The sequence below is a fragment of the Saccostrea cucullata genome, unplaced genomic scaffold, assembly GCF_032062105.1.
Source record: "Saccostrea cucullata isolate Sc308-1 unplaced genomic scaffold, CSIRO_AGI_Scuc_v1 ctg423, whole genome shotgun sequence".
Lineage (NCBI taxonomy): Eukaryota > Metazoa > Mollusca > Bivalvia > Ostreida > Ostreidae > Saccostrea > Saccostrea cuccullata.
In genome coordinates, this window is record NW_026930750.1 from 392,501 (window position 1) to 413,243 (window position 20,743).

At 31.9% G+C, this 20,743-nt stretch overlaps 1 protein-coding gene across 1 annotated transcript in view; it reads right to left on the reverse strand.

The window, feature by feature from the left end:
• LOC134229952 (anoctamin-4-like) overlaps positions 1 to 10,497 on the reverse strand; it is a 25,543-nt gene extending 15,046 nt beyond the window's left edge. The window contains exons 1-12 of the mRNA XM_062711732.1: positions 10,033 to 10,497; positions 9,700 to 9,775; positions 7,241 to 7,341; positions 6,992 to 7,070; positions 6,399 to 6,479; positions 5,117 to 5,134; positions 3,742 to 3,798; positions 2,644 to 2,986; positions 1,987 to 2,043; positions 1,609 to 1,703; positions 1,182 to 1,393; positions 633 to 788 (exon numbers count right to left, since the gene is read on the reverse strand). Of these exons, the coding sequence (XP_062567716.1) occupies positions 633 to 788; positions 1,182 to 1,393; positions 1,609 to 1,703; positions 1,987 to 2,043; positions 2,644 to 2,986; positions 3,742 to 3,798; positions 5,117 to 5,134; positions 6,399 to 6,479; positions 6,992 to 7,070; positions 7,241 to 7,341; positions 9,700 to 9,775; positions 10,033 to 10,497 (1,740 nt within the window). The remainder of the gene's footprint in view (positions 1 to 632; positions 789 to 1,181; positions 1,394 to 1,608; positions 1,704 to 1,986; positions 2,044 to 2,643; positions 2,987 to 3,741; positions 3,799 to 5,116; positions 5,135 to 6,398; positions 6,480 to 6,991; positions 7,071 to 7,240; positions 7,342 to 9,699; positions 9,776 to 10,032) is intronic.
• Positions 10,498 to 20,743: the final 10,246 nt, after the last annotated feature.

Sequence of the window (20,743 nt, forward strand, 5' to 3'; positions counted from 1 at the left end):
TATGACAGGTTTATTAGTTAACATTTCCGTAAAATAACATTTGGCTCAATACTTAAAGATTCCTTACTTCTTATAGCAAAGATAAGAAAACTGATAATAGTGGACAAATTTTACCAAAAATTCGGTATAAAAGTAAAAACCTCATATGGTTTATAAAGGGAGCTTTTGTCCTTGCAAATGATTAAGCTGATTTGCAGCTTAAGGAAAGCTAAAATAACAGAGGAGGGATTTCTTACCTTTCCTAGGATGAGAATGGCGACAACATTTAGGACAGCTAATATAATGGAGGAGTGGTTTCTTACCTTTCCTAGGATGAGGATGCAGACAGCATTGAGGACAGCTGATATAATGGAGGAGTGGTTTCTTACCTTTCCTAGGATGAGAATGCAGACAGCATTGAGGACAGCTGATATAATGGAGGAGTGGTTTCTTACCTTTCCTAGGATGAGGATGCAGACAGCATTGAGGACTGCTGATATAATGGAGGAGTTGTTTCTTACCTTTCCTAGGATGAGAATGAAGACAGCATTGAGGACAGCTGATATAATGGAGGAGTGGTTTCTTACCTTCCCTAGGATGAGAATGAAGACAGCATTGGGGACAGCTGATATAATGGAGGAGTGGGTTCTTACCTTTCCTAGGATAAGAATGGACACAGCATTGAGGACAGCTGATATTATGGAGGAGGTGATAAGGCACTGGATAGCTGTCATTCCTGGACAGTAGTCAAAAGTGATGAAGAGACGATAAAGAATGACACCTGTCACACTGATTAAGACAATAGACATCTGAAAAGAGAGAAATTAGAGAGTAGTTAAGTATTATAAGTACAATGTATTAAATTTGGTACTTTGGTAATTTATTATGAAACATATGGGGCATATGGGTGTGCTTTGCTGCCAATGTTTGATACCATGCCATGTCTTAAAAAGTATAATGTATATAATATACATTATTTTTTGAATGTTGAAATCAGAAACTAATCAACTTTTAGTTCTCTGTATTACAACATGTGTCCCATATTACCACTGTAACAATTGCATATAGAATTTTATTTTCAAAAATAAAATCATGTAATCAGCTGCATGCATTTTCTCCTTGTCTTAAATCTGATCAATATACATTTACTCAAAATATTTCTTTTTTATTAATATCATATGGTGCAAAAAGGGTGGAGTTACCATGAATAATAATGTAGAGGTGGAGACCATATACTTTAAGATCTGTTTTTTAAATGGGTAAAACCAGTTTGGTTCCTGAGTCACTGGGTCCTTTTTGACCTTTAACCCATAAAATTGGGGTCGATCAGGTTCATTGTGTTCAAAGTTATCTACATCCCATTCATAGGCTAGAGTTGCATTCTTCCTCTTCCATCGCTCCAAGAAAAGTGTTCCTGTTGATGAAAAACAAGTTGTTTTAGTGTTTACTATCTAGTTAAGCATTCTTTTAAAAGATGGCATTCTTACAACCATTTCATTTTTTTGGACATGTATATTTGCAGCAAATCAATATGACAGCAAGAAACAAAATATTTTAGCTGTATTTCACGTAGTTGGAATAAAATAATGAAAAATATTGAGGGAAATGTACAAACTCTAAAATACACACCCCATAAACATATGATCAATGCAAAATAAGGAGTGACATTGTTGTCAAATGAACTTCTGACTGTCTCCAATAGTGCCTGTACTTCTTTTTGAATTCTGTGAGAGAAAAAAACCATTTTATTGATTATAAAAAAAAACATATATCATGACTTATACTAACATTTATCATGGCTTTGAATCACAGAAGCATGGTTTTGATTAACATGTATCATGTTATAGATTTAACTTGCACCACAACTAAGATTAAAATGTTTCATGGCTTAGAATAGAAAGTGGTATGATTTAAATTTTCATGCATCATATCAGTCTAACAAAATTAACATGTATAATGGCTTAAACTTAGAGAATCAGAGAGAGATACAGCAAGATAAAAACTTACTTGGTTTCTGCCGTATCGTTGGCTAAAACAGTGAATTTGACATGATTTTCTTCAACACTGAAATACAAAATCAAGAACTAACATCATGACTTCTGCATACAATCAAAGTTAAAAGACAATATTTCCATTTCTAATTTTTTCTCTGTGATAACTCTTTAAAAGTTAGCGGAGTTGATTTCTTGATAATTCTACCACAATGTAAATTTAGCAGGTCGATAGGTCAGGAACTAAGGAGGCCTAATAATGCATGCAAATCTCGTGTGCATCTGTCTCTGTGTCTGACATTAAGGAGGCCAAATATGCATGTAAATCTCGTGTGGCAGCTTTTGTGTTTGACGTCAGTGGGCGAGGACTACTGAAATTGGCATGGGAGTCCTTGTGTAATTTAAATCTATGTCTACATTTTTAAAGTCTAAATCTACAATTTTATTTTACAATGAAATGGAAATATAAGGAATCACTGTCTAGTTAGTATAGTATGCCAGGCCTGGGACATCAACGATAGTTGGAAACATGGGATAATTTATGCATAACAGGCTTTGCCTGTTATGCAAATTATCCCAATGCATGTTTCCCACTGTCTTGATGCCCTGGCATACTATACTAGCTAGACAGTGATTCCATAAATATTTCTCCCATGCATTTTTTAATTCTTACCTGAGATATAAACCATACAGAAAAATCCCAAATCCCAGCAGCATTGGGAGCCATAAACTGCTGGTCATCTCTCCTACCCAGGCAAAGTACAGGGCTATCATCTCACCAAAGTAGTTCCTGATTTTCCACAAAGGTTGGAACTTATAGAACACAGTCCACGTGTCTTGGAGGGCCTTACGGGGGTCGGAATCCAGGGCCTCGTGGGGTTTCTCTCCCTCAAGGTCCACGTTGGCCTCGGTGAAATACTTGTCTTTGAGGATGGACTGGTCCTCTTTACATTCTGACTCCTCATGGAGGATGAAGGAGTCTGTGTACACACCCTTCATAAGAAGGTAAGGTAAACCTGTACAAGAGAATAAGAGAAATTATTATACCTCTGTGAATTTTTTCTATATAAAAATATGACGAATAAACCTGCTATTTTTTCCAAACAGTCTCTATTGTGGAATAGTTTTTGCGCTATTTGCCTATGGTGAAATAGTCATCAAACTATTCACTGGCAGCATTCCGTTTCCCCCTCTTGTCATCTCAGAACTATTCTAGTTTAAGCTGGATTATGACATAAGATAAGTAAAGTCATCTTCGGTATGGTAATAAAACACCTATTTACTGTCTATTAGGACAATAGCAAGTTTATTGTCCCCCAAGAGAGCAACTATTTCCCGTGGCATAGCCTAGATATATTCAATATTTAACTTTTCGACAGGCAATCTTAAAATCTTCATTACCAGTTTTCATAACTTAGAAAATTGTTCAAAAATTAAAGATTCATTACTAATGTGAATGATTAATCATGTCAGGCATAATGAGAGGGGAAATATTTTATATGAAACTGTTAAACTGTCAATAAAAAATTAATGCAGCAACTGTAAAGAAAATGAATAAATGTTTCAATAAGAAATGTAACAATTTTCATAATAAGAAACAATTTTTTAATGATACCATTGTATGCAATTGGTGGTTTTCCTTTAAGAGCTCCTTAAAAAAGAGTTAATATCAAACAAGTTTCAGGCATATATCAGTACTATGTTTATTTAAAATATGCTCATCTCCAAAACCAAATTAATTCACTGAACCCCTTTGCAAAGAATGACTTACTGTGTATTTTCCCAGGAATGTAGAGCTTCTCATCAGCAGCATCAGCATGATCAATGACTGTGAAAAAAGAATTATCTATCATTAGTTTGATATAATACAATCATTTATTACATACCATGTACTTAGTAAAAAATACAGGATTTTTGCATATGCTTGACGTCACAATAGCTGTATCAGCAAATAAACTCTCTATGAATATAACACATATACATTATACTCAGCAGTCTTGTACCACTGGATAAAAGGCTCAGAATACAATATTCACTACAAGTAACACAAGAATACATGAACTTCCACTATTTCTTTTCTTGATTATTTTCAATAATTTTAGGAGGGAAGTTTCTGGATTTTATTTGCAGTTATGAACTCAATTTACTGTAAACATATTACATTTGGATGTGTATTCTTTTTAGCGGCTTTGGCGGATCGCAGCAACCGCTAAATCAAGTACATAGCTAAATGTCTTGCACGTATACACATAAATAAGAATATGAAGAAATGCGCTAAATCAAATCTACGCTAACTTATTCAAAAGTCAATTTCCGCCAAATATCGTACACGCTAACTATAATAGATTTACAGTACATTCTTGTTAGCCTAAATATTATGCCTTTAGTAATCATTAGAATAATTAATTCTCAAATTATTACACATAATCATGATTTTCAGAAAAGATACATATTACAAACAATACTTTTATATTGATTAAAGTTTTATACACGTAGTAATTGTAATACCTGTAAGTTCAGCAAAGCTTCACACAAAACCTTCTTTCAGAAGAAAGGTATAAGCAATATAATTCATACATATCATGACATTAAAATATGATATTATGTCGATCTTTCACATTTATATATTGTTTTAAAATATATACATGTATACTTTAGAATACTAAGAAAAAATCCCAATGTCAGTACTTAATTCAGCACAAATTTAAGACAAATTTTATCTAATACAGTAAAACATGCTTATAGCAATCACCCTTATAATGAGTTGATGCTTATAGCGAAGCGATCATCATTCCCTGTGGGTTTTAAACATATTGTGAATTAACAGATATAATGAATTAAATTATGGATTTATAACAAAGCAAAATCACCCAACCCTGGCACTTTGATAAGCATGTTTTGCTGTCTAGCACACCCTTTAAAAGTCTCTAAAGTAACAAATATAATTACATTAACTATCAACACATGATTTTTTGCAATACAAAGCATCTACATATGCATTATTTGCTCAAATGAGATTTTTTTGTGGAATGATCTATATTTGATTTTAAATGCACATGAAGTGTCTTATATATTTCAAGCCAAACCAAACACAATAGTATATAATGCAATTTTCATCCTCTGACTGTTCTCCAACTAATACTTACGAAATTCATCATTTTCATCTATAGACAAAAATTATATCATTAATGCTAACCAAAATAAAATTATATTGATTGTACCGGTATATACATGTATAAAAGACTCCTGTAAAACACAATAAGGTACTTCTATATTTTGTGCTACATATGTACGTATATACAGTTAAACTTCGTTATCTCGAACCTGATGGGACTGAGATAAAAACTTGTGATATCCAAAGATTCGAGATATCGAAGGTAAAATACTTAAAGAAAATGTGGTTGACTTCAAATCACTTCGACACATCCATGGTATTCGAGATATCGGAGTTCGAGATACTGAAGTTCAACTGTACTATGAATTACAAGTTGATTTTAATTAGTGTTTAGAGATGGGATACTTAATTGTTACTTTCCAGAGATATTATTATAACTTAAAATTAGAGAAGTGTGTTAAAGGTATTCGTAACCATAAAATGTATGTGTGGACACATCATTTTAAAAGGAGAAAAAGGACATGTACAGCTAGAATATCACTATTTGTTATAAGGTCATCTACCAGACCCTGTAACAGTCACCAAGAAATAACACTATCTGGAGTTCTTGAATCCTCACCAATTTTTGAATTCTTTCCTGTGGCAGCTAATGCAGAAATAATTGACTTACTTTCCAGAAAAAATAACTTAATATATAAGATGTCCCCTTATATTTCTATTGTACAGTTATGTTATTACAACATCAACAATGATTAGGCAGCATTTAAAGAGAATATTAAATGGTGAAAAATATTTGTCTATTTTTATAACATAATATTTCTCCCTATTATTTGTGATGACTTTTGACTTCAATTCAACTATCTGATCAATCAAAAATGTGTATCAATATATAGACAAAACATTTCATTCTGTCACTCCTTGACTCCTAAAAGGTCATTTATTTCAAAAATAGAACATTAATGGCTTCTAGCCAAGGAAAAAGTACAAATTTCTTTGAAGCAATTGGTATCCTGAAGATATTATTCATCTATATTTCATGATTTGGAAATATTTTGTCAACACAAGAGAAAACTCAACGAAAACTGCATTATTATTAAACACAATGGATGTTTTAAATAGCCTCCTCCCTTTAAATTTTTAATAAATTTCATTGAGAGTCAATTAGTCACTTCTTTATACTGAAAAATTTCCTACAAAAGAATTATAAACATGGTACCTAAAATACTGTATTTACTTGTATGCACCTGTCAGTTATTGTGAGCAGTTTTCTTTTCAGCAATCTTACACAAGTTAAGGGATTATTTCCTACTTACTGATTTTGGTATCAGAGGCACCATCTTTCTGTTTAGACCCAACACAGGGGAGACAACTACAAAACCCAGACTCGGAATCCACTGTTAAAATAAAGACTTCATTTTCATATGTTCTGAATTAATGCATTAGCATTGGTACAATTTACTTTAGTGAAAACTGGTAATAACCAAGCACCAACATTCACAGCTTCATCTCAATTTATCCTTTGATATAAAGATTGTAATCAGAAACTGTATTAAACATGTTAAAGTTATATGAATACTTAATTGAAACATTTATCCTAGCTATTATGCTGATTTCATCTGATTGTCCACAATTTTGAAAGCTTGCCAATGTTCAATGTTCAATGTAAGTCAAATGAGGAGAATGGAATCCCCATCCTTTTAGAGAAGTGATAGATGAGGGTCATTTTCCAAATTAGCCAAAAGGCTCAATCAGGGAAAATGTTTCATACCCATAGATCAATAGCAAATCAATATAAACTGGCATGTCAGAAGTTCATAGATCTAAACCCTGCATGATCTTAAGCAATTTACACAAAATCAGTCATAAATGTACTGATATATGTATAATATACCAGTTCTAAACATACCTTTCACTTTCTTTGCACCGGCTTTATCTTTCTTTTCATCCTTGGTTCTGATATCAATGTTTATGAGAATGTGATCTACCTGTAACGCATTTTATTCACATGATAAATTAAGGATAATATTCCAATAATTTTTAATCTTCTGATAGCCACAACATCCAATAATTGATTGATAGAGAAATGAAAATTCTATAATCTCAAAGTCATGCAGCTAGGAATTTTCCAGACTGTGTATGTTACTGTATAACTTACCAACATAGAACGAATGGCTGGACGGAAAAAATGAGTGGGATCTTCATATCCTTCATACAGGTTTATTTTATCCATCATAAATGGGGCACTCACATAATCCACTAAAAAAACAAAATTTTAATTAATTCTTCAACTCCTATGCAAATAAATCTGAGCACGAAAAAGTTTACAAGTAAAATTTAATGTGCTGTATAATTCATATTAAAAGACTGTATTCTGTAATGACCATATTTGCCCCACCCACCCCAAATGCAAATAATTTAGATCCAAATAAAAAAAAATATTTATCTAAATTAAGCTTTCTCCAACAAAATATAAAATTGTATATATTTCTATAAATTATAAAAATATGGCTTTTAGAGAGGCAGAATTATTATTATTATTATTATTTTTTTTTTTTGCTTTTACAGTACTAGTTCTCTCACATTTTGTGTTTTTTAAATTTATTATTATTGATAACAAAGAGCTTATATCATTGATATAGCTTTTTAAAAGTTTTTTTATGTAGTTTTTGCCCTGCACATGCTCATCCTTCTAGCTTTGGGTACCACCAAATTTGACCCTTTGACCTTGGAGTTTGACACTTTTACACAGATAGAAATATCAAACTTTTACTTTGGTCATAACTTTTGATGGTAAGACTTTCATACTTCACATATGCATTCTTTGTGTCAAGACCTTCCATTGGATACAAACAACTTTGACCCATTAATATTGATCTTGACCTTGGATTTTGACCTTCTCTGAAAATAACTTTTGACTTTGGCCATAACTTTTGAATGGTTGACTAGGGTTTCATACTTCATATATGTAATCCTTGTGACAAGACCTTTCTTCAGAAACCAACAACTTCAACCCTTTGACCTTGACCCTGGAGTTTGACCTATTTTTAAGAAACTTAAACTTGGCCATAACTTTTGAACAAGTGGGACTGCAAGGCCTTCATATTTCATAATTGTATTTCTTGTAAGAATTAAGGCCTTACTTTGGGTACCAATATATTTGATTTGCATTTGAGAAAGTTTACCCTTCACTATTAAAGATATGCCATACGGGGAGATCAGTGTTTTACATTACATATTCAAAATATTTTTTTATGAATCTATTGATAATGCATCAATATCATCTGATGGAGACCTATTTAGCATATTAGATTGCATTTTGAGATAATAATACAGTGGCTGGAACGTTATTGTTGACAAACCAATCGTGTAGAATCGTTCGTGTATCGTGAGTGATCGTTCGTGAAACGTGCGAGATCGTTTGTGTATCAGACTCAATCGTGTGCGTTTTTAATCGTGCGAGATCGTGCGTTAAGAATCGTGTAAATTTCGTTTTGTAAGTTTTTATCGGAATGTTATTTGTAAAATAAGCATTTCCCTTGTTTGTTTTTCTTAATTTATTAATTAAAATCCAAATAAAATGAAAAAGCGCAATTTACATAATAGAATGCAGAACGAACTAATAATTATTGCCCGCAAACAAGCAATATAGTAAGTCGTACCATATTAAGTTCTCGTCAAATAGCGCGAACAATATTGTGATAAACCGTACTTAGATCTTTAAGGCCTTTTTGAAAAATCTGATTTTAATTATTATTTACTTCTTATTGTGGTCAAGATAATCTTGAAATCAATTCATTGAAAATAAATATATTTTTTTTTTACAAAGAAATAAACATTTTTCAATGCTTACATAACTAGTTAGTCGACAAATATACATGGACACGGCATGATTTTCGGGAGTTTTGATTATCTGTGTTTATCTCTTGAGCCTATTTGTAATAAATTAATTTTAAATTTCTGCAAATAAAAAAAGTTGAATAATTGGCAAATTTATCAGACATTGAATCATGGGAAAGATGAGGATAAAATTTGTAATTATAATTTAAGTCATTCCATGCTGCTATTTTTGTTCAATCGTATCCCCCTTTCTGCATATCATGATATCCAATTCAATCAAATTATGCGACCCACATACATGTACATCGTCTAATAGAACGAACAAAATCCGTTTTTTTTATCGGAGAATTACCTTAGAAATAATTATTTTTAATCTATAATATTAAGTCTTGCATATATTTAGTTACAGAAATATCATTTTCCGTTTTTTTCTTCAAAGTCTATAAAATAATATTGATAATTCTTTGAAATCTTAAATAAGTATTAAGCCGTACTTCGTTTTGAAAATATTGAATCCTAAATATTTTGAACTATTTTGAGTAAAGAATCGTACGTATGCGTTTACAATCGTGTAAGATCGTGTAACGTGTAGAATCGTGAACGTGAAAGATCGTTCGTGTAACAGGTTTAATCGTGCGTTAATCGTGCGGAATCGTTCGTGTAACGTGATCGTTCGTGTAAGTTGTCAACAATAACGTTCCAGCCACTGTAAGCTATTATCCTTCCCATCACAAATGCATGATAAATAAAGTTCTTCAGTATCTTTAAATGACTTACTTTCATTATCTGTCTCAAAATATGTCTCAAAAAATTTACTGATGCAGTTCTGTGCTTCCTCTGGATAATTTGCACACTGTAATGGATAGAATTCCATTAAATGTTACCCTTCATTTCATAAAACAGTGATTGTAATTCTTTTGATATCTTAGAATAACTATTCGAATAAAATGATGCAGCTTACAGTATTGATATTTGTGATGGAAACTAAATACTCATAATAAAATACTGAGGAAATGGAGACATTCAAGCTGAACAACAAATAACTTTTAAAAAACAGTTCACATTGAATTCTTCCTAACTTGAAACATTAATGTATGAAGGATTAATTACCCCATGTAATGGCATTTCCATTTTAACCATTTCTGCCTCTGCACAAAGTCGTTTGAAGGGACAGTGTAATTTCACAAATACATTTTCCCCGATGACTTCCTTTTGAATATCGAACCCCTCTTTTGCCAGGGCTGACTCAAACCGATCTCTCTTTTCCTCCTTTTTTCGTAACTCCTCTTGCTTTTCTTCGTCATCTTGGTAATCATTGGAGTACTTGTTTTTATGAACAAGTACGTAGTCTATACGTTTCTGCTCTGGAATCAATTGCGGACCCAGTTCCGTGTACCTTCGCTCAAATGCCTTCACCTGCGGATTGCGTTTGAGGTGATGTTTCCGCAAGTTTCGAAATCTGACGGTAGAAGTGACGGCAACAAAGGATCCCATTGGAGGATCCCCATCTGACTCATCTTGGCTGTTGTCGGCAGACATGTTAGTCAAGGTTAACCGCCCCCCAGATTTGGTCATGATTCTTGGTCATCTATAAACAAAATAAATAAATCTGAAATTAAATCTCGATAAATACATACTCCTCTTAATCCTAGATTAATACAAGTCACTCAAACCAAACAAACGTGCTATACATGCACAAATCACACTTATACAGTGTTTTACCTTTATTAGTGAACTTTAATCTCTGTAATTATATCAATTAATGTAAAGTTCAAAAGATCTCCCTCCAGTTTTAAGGATTAAAGCATTCCCAAAATGAATTCCCATTTCAGCAGTTTCTGGACATTCTCCTCACAACTTTAATTATTTGTCTCAATCCGAAAACAAAATTAATTTACAAGGTTGTTTTATCCCCAAGTTCTGAAATTTGCATCACAATCACATTGAATATGATGGATCCTTAAATGACAATAATAAAATCATCCTAGAAATGTATAAATTCATTCCAGTTCAATATATTTAATCACACAACTGATTTCACTTTATCATCCATGCATAAAACATGAGCCCTAGAACATCTTAAACTTGTATTTGCTGACAATAAATAAAATCCCTCTGTCAACAAATGACAGCAAGTCCATTTACAAAGTATTATCAGCATTGCCATACAAACACATCTGGAAATAAGCCCTGCAAATACAGGTATTGATTTCTACAGTTATTTCACCTGAGTTGCTGTGGATGCTGAAAGTCTGTGATAACGAAGCCACAAACTGTAATTATATCCGAATGAAGTGCTGTTTAATCTGAAAATGCTTAATGTCAATTCTCTCTTATGGCTTTGAACTTTTATCAAATCGCAGTTATTTCAGCAATCATTGAATTATTTTTAGAATTTAGCCTCATTTAGGTGATAGGAAAGTATCAATATCAAAGAAAGGTAAACTCTTAGTATCTATGGTGGGTGAATATATTCTCAAAAATAAACATAAAATGATTAACACTCTGATTCAGATTTATATCAGAAGTCGTAAAAGTGCTGTTGATCTATTAAAATTGTTGGTTAAATCTAAATGGTTATGATATATTTATGCACCAGCATTGTTTTTTTTTTATTCTCATGCAGGGATATTGATCCTGTCATACAGTTTTTGTATGTTATCATAATTATGATGAAATAAAAATAAAAAATAAAAATCCTGCAGCATCTAAATATTGATATTTTACTAATGAATCTAAATATATTTTTATATGATCACATAAATATTGCTATTTATTCTGTAGCTTATAATACTTTTGTCATTGATCATTGGGGAAACATAATTAACAAGGAAAGATTCATGCTATAGGCATTTAGACTAGATTTCCTCACAACTTGAATTTATGTATAGAAATTCAGATGTTCTATCAATAATCTGGACCTGACTTATAGTCAAAATATCCCTTTTCTCTCTTTCTTTCTCTCTCTTCAATGCTCACCTGAGCCAAATTATGTGGCCCTGTTGTTCTCTAAACCAAGATTTATTTTAAAAATCCTTCATTCCCACAGAAATTCTTACCCTATAATTTGACTATGTGCTTAAACAGTAAACCTAGAGGAGTCTGACATGAACTGCATACATATAAGATATGTACATATATTTTGATAAAAATTGAATTACACAACCCTAATTACTTGTAGTTAGATTACTTAGATTAGTTAGAATGGGGGAGGGGGGGGGGGGCAATAATGAAGTGATTTCTTCATTAAGTATTGTTTGTACAGCAAATAAAATATTTGAATTTAAATGTGTCCATGGCATATATGTCTGTCATTCAATAGATATATAAAGCTTGAGCTATTTAAGGAGGAATGCCACACCAACTTTTTATTTTATAGATCTCTGAGTCAACCTTTTTAAACAATGGTTTCAGCATTGAGAGGCCGACATTAGCTCTTAATTATTTTATATGAATTTTTTTGTATTTTTTCAAAGGAAATGGAAAAAAATTAATTACATCCAAATTAGATGCTTTCTTGTAAAATTTTTGCTGTAAATGAATGCATCACATGAATATCTAATAAAATATGTAAAGAAAGTCTGGTTAGACTTTTTAATTTTTAAAAAAAAAAATTATTTATGAAAATAAAACACATAAATTATGAATATTTTTTAAATTTGTGGTTAAAATCTTCTTAAAACCAGCCACAACTGGGGAGAACATGTTCATTAATCATATTTATAAAAGAAATTGAAACAAAATAGCCAAATTTTAGAGAAAATAATTTTTTTTAATTTTGGCCAATCCCGATCAAAATTAAACTGATCCCGACCATAATTGTACAATTATTGGAAATAAATAATATTTTCCTAAGAATACTAGTCTGATTAGGTGTTATAAGGGTTAAAACATTATAGAACCTGACAATAAAATAGATTTCTTCATTGTAAATACATGATGAGGCAATAAATTAGCATTTGATTCATTTTGTGTTAATTTTGATCGGGATCAGTTTAATTTTGATCGGGTTAGGTCCAAATATTAAAAAAATTAATTTCTCTAAAACTTCTCAATTTCGTTTCAATTTCTTTTAAAAATATGATTGACAAACATGTTTTCCTTAGTTGTGACTAGTTTTATGGTGTTTTTAACCATATGTTTAAAAAATATTCAAAAATAATGTGTTTTATTTTCATAAATAATTTTTTATAAAAAAAATTAAAAAGTCCAACCAGACTTTCTTTACATATTTTATTAGGTATTTATGTGATGCATTCATTTACAGCAAAATTTTTACAAGAAAGCATCTAATTTGGATGTAAATAATTTTTTTCATTTTCTTTGAAAAAATACAAAAAAATTCATATAAAATAATAAAGAGCTAATATCGGCCTTTCAATGCTGAAACCATTGTTTAAAAAGGATGACTCAAAGATCTATAAAATAAAAAAATGGTGTGGCATTCTACCTTAAAGTCAAAATTATTAAAAGAGCTGAAAAGAGTTTTTTTCTTCTTAAATTTGATCTCTTTCTGCTAAACTTCAAGGTTTGTATCTGTATATGTATCACGTTACAGCAGTACTTTTCCAAGGTAGCAAGGTTATAAACAGGCTATTGATATCAAACAAAATATATTGTAGGCCTAATCGAAATGTAAAGCTAAAGGCAGAGCTAGGGTCTTCTAAAATTGTGAATTCTTTATTCATTCAATTTTTTTTTTGCCAAGATGTGTCTTATTTATATGACTGTTAGTAAAACAAAATAATTTTTTCACTTAAATGATAATTAGAAATGCAATATGCAATAAAATTGCCAACACTTCGTAAAGAGTATTCAAAATATCTAGGGGTTGGGATGAAGAGGGGGGAGGGGGTGTATCTTTAAATGGAGGCAAAAAAATCATGGTTAAATTCTATAGTATACCTATAAAGCCATGCTTTACTAAATAATTAACACAATTATGTATAAATCATTACAAAGAAAAGTTTGCAAGAGCTCAAAGTATTAGGTTTTGTAACTGCAATGCATTTTAAATATCATGCAGCCTTCATAAGACCCATCAAAATTTATATAAAAAATTATTCTACGTCCAAAGATTCAAGGGGGGGGGGGTTACATGTACAAAGCACTTACCCCGATATTGCAACTGCAAGTTAATTACGAAATTCGAAACCTAATCCGTAGTTTCCACTTTCACTTATGAATTACTTTAAACAGATATTAGCATCTCATTCAAATCTGATACAGCAGTATTGTCTTATCAAATCTTATCAATTTATACTACAGAAAGCACGTTGCGAAATATGTCTTATTGTTTATATTCGAAGTATAGTATAGTTACCAAGTACGCGGTTATCTCCTTTCTCATTGCTTCTCATTTTCTGAATCCCGAGCCCGATTATATTTTCAAAGCTGTTAACGCTTTGTCGTTAAACACCCAATTTTATGTTAACGCCCCCAAAATCTACCTGATTCAAGATCAATAATTTACCGCCTGTCAATCATTAAAAAAACAATAGCTTCTGATTTGATTGACAGGCCAGCTACCCGTGCTACTTGATAGTCTGAGTTTGTGTCTTTTGAAAACGATTGCCTGGTCACGCGTCAAACACTTTCATGTAGCCGCCTTGTATACACGGGGGTTAAAAAAAAGAATCTTGGTAATTTTTTTTTCAAAAACAATTGAGAGCAGATAATTAAAACATGACTTCATAAAATATTTGCTTTCAATCTCAACGGCTATATTGTATTTTAGGCGATATGTCGTCCAAGATATCTGCTGTAGAATTTAGAGCAGTCCGTGCACAGAAACGCTATTTGCCGATTAAAATTGGAATATGATAAATAAGAAAAGATATATTAGCACAAACGGCATGGATAAAAAATTCCTTTATCCAATGTTTTATCAATGTATATTTGAATACAATCTACACCATGTTCCGTTGTAATTGAAATGTCAGAAACATGCGTTTCGAGATTGTAACTTTTAGTTCGAATTTCCTAACGTCTGTCAATACCCAATATTCGAAGTTAAAATGTGAATATATAAAGCCAAAGATCAATTATTAAAAGTATAAAAGAAATCTTGCAAACAGTAAAAATTTTTAAACACACGAACACCCGGAAATGGTGAATATTTTCGACACTATTGTTGGTCAGAACGTAGGCAAAATATATTCCTGCTGCACATTGTATATATGTTCACAAAACGGATAGGCCTATGAATGGAATATTTTATTATTCTTTCAAATTTTGATAGTTACACAAATTTAATTAAAAAAGAAATGTTTGCTTTGTAGTTTTACTCTGTGTTCTTGTCTTTAATTTTACATTTTTTTTAAAATAGAAAAACGATATTTCTTTATAACTTTTTTTCTTCATTAAATATCGCTGAAAGTATAAATAAATAAACTTTATATTGAAATATTTTAATTATTTCAAGCAGTTTCACTCCGATTTAGACATGAAACACGGAATGTTGACCCTGATCACCAGACACAGACTTCCTGTGTAATGCTACGTGTATATAGATTTTTGACATCTTGGGTATTGGGGGTCTCCAGGTAAATAACATCACTGTTACTTGGACCACTCCCCCTCCTCAGGTAACCGTACGGTAAAAAAATTGGGTCTTTAAGTTCTTTTGAATCAACCGGTAAACCCTTTTATTCAGGGGCGTTGACAAGTGTTTGACATTGGAAAGATGAGCTGGATTGAAAAGGGGGGTAACTAAGTGTTTTTACTTAAATTCAAATTTCTACCAGAAATGAAAGAGAAAATGAGCAAGCTCACATACCCCACGCTCCCCCAAAACTCGAAGTGCTGACACCCCCCCCCCCAAAAAAAGGAATTGTAATTTCCTGGTAATATGCACATCTACACATTGTGTCCTAAATATATGCAAAGGTTGACAAAATTCTGTGCAAGAGTTTATGAGGAGTTGAGCTGACAAAAGTGCGGAAATTCCCAGAAAAAGAAATGGAATCGGAATTTCCTGGTAATTTGCACATCTACACACGGTGTCCTAAATATCTGCAAAGTTTGACAAAATTCTGTGCAGCAGTTTATGAGGACTGACGGACTGACACACTGACGGACGGGTAAAAAACATCATACCTCCATCAAATTGTTGCGTGGGGTATAAAAATGAGTTATTTTCCTATTCTGTCAATGTCTCAAAGACTAAAAGACAAGTGGACGTTGACTTGTTGAATTTTAAAGCCATTTATAACCTATAATTGACGTTTCATCCCAGGTTGAATTAACACTGTTCCGCATTTTCGAGGAGGGATGCGCGTTTTCTAGGGAGGTATGTGTGTGTGGGTATGGGGGGGGGGGGGGTTCGAAGGACACTTTTACTAGGTTCATTATATTACATTTAATAGATCAGCGTATAATCAGTTTTCCTGTAAACTTATCTGTCCGTTAATCAATTAATAAGCACTAATAAACATTATGCAATTAGGCAAATGAAATTGTTACACATACATGTACAATGTCACGTACTACTAGTCGCCCGCGTGACGCAGTTGTTGGATAGAGCGTCTGCTCTAGAGTCTCGAAGTAAGGAGTCAATCCTTACGTCCAATTTCCTGGATTTCCAGGATTCAGGGATATAAAGCACCATAAAGGAAGCAGGACATTTTTTTATAAGTTTTAAAAATTGTAAATAGATGCGTTGACTCCCCCTCACGTACACGTTTTCTAATCAAAGTGAGAATATGCCGCAGCAGCGGCCCTTCACTTCAAAGGAAGAAGAAGAAGAAGTAACATTGAAAATTTTCACCCCTCGAAAACCGTTGTCAACCTCGGCTGCGCCTCGGTTGACAATGGTTTTCTTGGGGTGAAAATTTTCAATGTTACACTCAACTACATGCAATTATAATGGAGACTGAAAGACCCTCTCATGAAAATCTATATATATATATATATATATATATACGACTTACTGACATATAGTCGCACACCACGGCCAAATATGTTCGATTCTCTCCCATTATGGGAGAGAGGCATATGCGTACTCCGAAACGTGCTTTGAGACGATGACTTACTGGGGAAGTCATTATCATAGGCGCTACCCATGTAAGTCTGTAGATGAGGAAAGATAAGTATATATATAGGTCTACCCCTCTATACTATAAAATAGTATAGAGTGGTAGACCTTTAAATATTCTTATCTTTCCTCATTTACAGAATTACATGGGTAGCGCCTATGGTCATTATATGATTTACATTAAAATATGACTTTGAGCACCTGAGATCTTTGACCCCTCTTTACGACTATTTATGTCATCTCCGAGCCTTCATACCAAAACATCATATCTGTAGAATCTACTCGAGGGATCATGCCGATGGAGCTCAGGGACATTGCCCTCTTGGGTGGAGTTAGTGTGGCACATGCATGGCAACTGTGTAAGTATTCACAGGTTTCTTAAGATTTATCAACCACCCAATCTATACACTCTTGGAGACAAACTACTATGCTGACAGAAAATATTTATACATGCCTAAATGATCATTCATATAACTTAAATATCTGACGTTATTTTATAATAAATAATTCTATATACAAGATTTTATGATAAAATGATGTTAATTGAAATTAAAAACTATAAAAAGAGGGTGCACTATCTTATATCATAAAATGAAGTTCTATTTTCTAACCTTCAATACAGTACGGAAACGGATTAATGGAATATTTATATAATATTTACATTTTTTAATTCACAGGCCTTTAGATCGCTTAAAAAAAATATAGGTGTTGAAAAAAAAATTTAAACACAATATTTTTTTAAGCGATCTAAAGGTCTGTGGTTTAATTGTTATCCCCTTGCAACGGAGTTGGAGGGGATATAGTAACGCATTTGTGTGTTAGTTTGTCCTGTGAGAAACGGAAGTGGGGTAAATTGCATCGAGGTTGATGTAGGGATGCTGTCTTGATGTATAGATATGCTCTTTGTGAGCTCATCCTCGCAAGCCAGGGGTCTCAACTCAAGTTGTAGTTGGACCGCTGGCATATTTCATTAAATATGTTATGGCTTGCTCTGATTGAGAAGCATAAATGAAATTAAAGCTCTCAAAGACTTTTTGTATAAACAGTGGGACGGACAACTTCGGAATGGACATTTTTCCGAACTTGCGCACCCTTTTCCTTTAAAGCTATCATCTTAGGGTTTTTTTTAAATGGTGGGGTTTTTATAATCAAATTGATTTATGAAAAAAAAAATTCAACATTTTCTGCTAGTTTTTGAGATATTTGAGTTCAAAAACAAAAATCCCATGGGGAAACATGAACTTAAAAATACCCCACAGAAAACCCCACAAAAACCCCATGGGGTTTATTTTTCACCCCATGGGGGAAATAACCCCACGAAAATCAATGTAGGTTTTTTAAACCCATATGTTGCTTATATTGTCATATGGGGTTTTTTCTCCCACGTTTCTTTATCATGGGGTTTTAAATCCCATGTATTGATATATTTACTGTAAGATAATTCCTAAAAACTTGGGTTTTTTTCTTAGACTAATGGATCATTAGTATCTTCTCTGTTTCTCATTTTATAAAAGTGGATAGTTATAACAAATATCTATTATTTTTCAAATTTTCAAGTATTCATTCTTCAAATTTTTGCTTATGTAAAAGAAGATTTATGTGAAAACAGGTTTCTAAGGCAGTTGCCTCCCAAAATGAAACATTCATCATAAAACTCTTCACAGATTATTTGATCGATGACCAATAATCTGAATATTTAAAAAAATGAAACAAGAAAATTTAATACCAACACAATAGCAACCAATTCACAGTGTCCAAAGAGGGTCTCTTTCCTTAACTAATGTAAATTTATATATGTTAGGTTTATATGATGTCTATAGTTTGTGGATTTTTTTAAAATCTCCATTCCCCTTGCATTCACCACTAATAAGATTGGATTTATTTAATTCATGTGCAATATATCTACATATTTAATTAATGGAACTCAATTCAGTTATATATCACAAAGTACAACTATTAAAATCTTTTGATTCACCCAAATATTTAAAAATAAAATATTTATGCCTCTTGGATCCACCACTTATCAGTTTAGATCATGACCACACATGACATATAATCTTAATGCTTCAAATCAATCAGCCATATCAAGGATATTAATGACTATGGCATAGTCATTAATATCCTTGATACACCACAAATATTTCTTTAAAAAATGAATATCCACTCCCCATGGATCCACCACTAATAAGTTGAGTTCTTGATCACACATGACATGTAAGATTAAAGTTTGAAATAAATTAGCCATAATCTTTATTATCCTTTTACCCACCACAAATATTTAAAAATAATATCTGCTCCCCTTAGATCCACCACTTTTAAATTAAGATCATGTTCACACCTGACATAAAAGCTAAATGTTTGAAATAAATTAATTAGCCATAATCATAAATCATTAATATCCCTTGATCATTCACAAATATTTAAAAATGATAAATATCCACCCCCCTTGGATCCACCACTTATGAGTTTTGATCTTGATCACACATGACATATAAGTTTAATGTTTGAAATCAATTAGCCAGAATCAGTAATGTCCTTTTACCCATCACAAATATTTAAAAACAATATCCACTTGCCTTGGATCAACCACTTTAAAATTAAGATCACTAGCTAAATGTTTGAAATAAATTAGACATGATCACAATTCATTAATAACCTTTGATAAAACACAAATAATTAAAAAAGATAAATATCCACTCCCCTTGGATCCACCACTTATAAGTTTAGATCTTGATCACACATGACATATAAGCTATATGTTTGAAATCAATTATCCATAATCATTATTATCCTTTGACCTATTACAAATATCTATCTACTCCCTTTACATCCACCACAACTCTTATGGCTATCAAAACAATTAATATCCACTTGCCTTGGATCCACCACTTCTTAGTTAAGATCATGATCACACACAGAAATATTATCTAAACGTTGAAATAAATTTGCAAAAATCATTAGTATCCTTTGATCCACCACAAGTATTTAAATATCAACTCCCCTTGGATCCACCACTCATAAATTTAGACTATAATACATGACTTATAAGCTAAATGTTTGAAATCAATTAGCCATAATCATAATTAAAAAAGATGAGACAAATATCTCATGTCGCTTTGTCTTAGGTAAATGAGAAAAGCAATAAACGAACGAAAATATTACAACCTACAGTATTCCCTTAGATCCGCCATCATGTCTTTAGATATTGATCAGCAATCTGATTTCTTCTTCTTTTTTTATCATTAGGTTAGGTATCTTTATTATTTTTATGAATGAATGAATATTATGAAAAATGAAATTAATTGCATCTCTATGCTACTCTGTCTGAATAAAAAAAAAAGCTGAAATAACCACTTAATATCAGCCAAAAAAGCAGGTACAATGATTATGATTAAACATGTTAAATAAGACAACATATACATTGTATACATGTACTACGCCTTTACGGTACCTTTCACAGCAATTTACATGTATATATATATGTCTTGTCTTTTTAAAAGTCTATTTATGTATATTCTTATGGCTTTAATTTGTAGTCTTTTAAGAGTTTATTTATGTATATTCTTATGGCTTTGATATGTATTTTTAGTCCCATAGTGCTTGTAATTTTTATGTTTTATGCTTATATATTTATGCTAATATTTTAATGTACAGCGCTTTAGAGTAATTTTATATTATATTTAGCGCATTATAAATTGTGCATAATAATAATAATAATAATAATTTACTACTAGTAATTTTTTTAAGTTTATACCTGTCATCAACCAGCTCGACTGTTAAATCTAC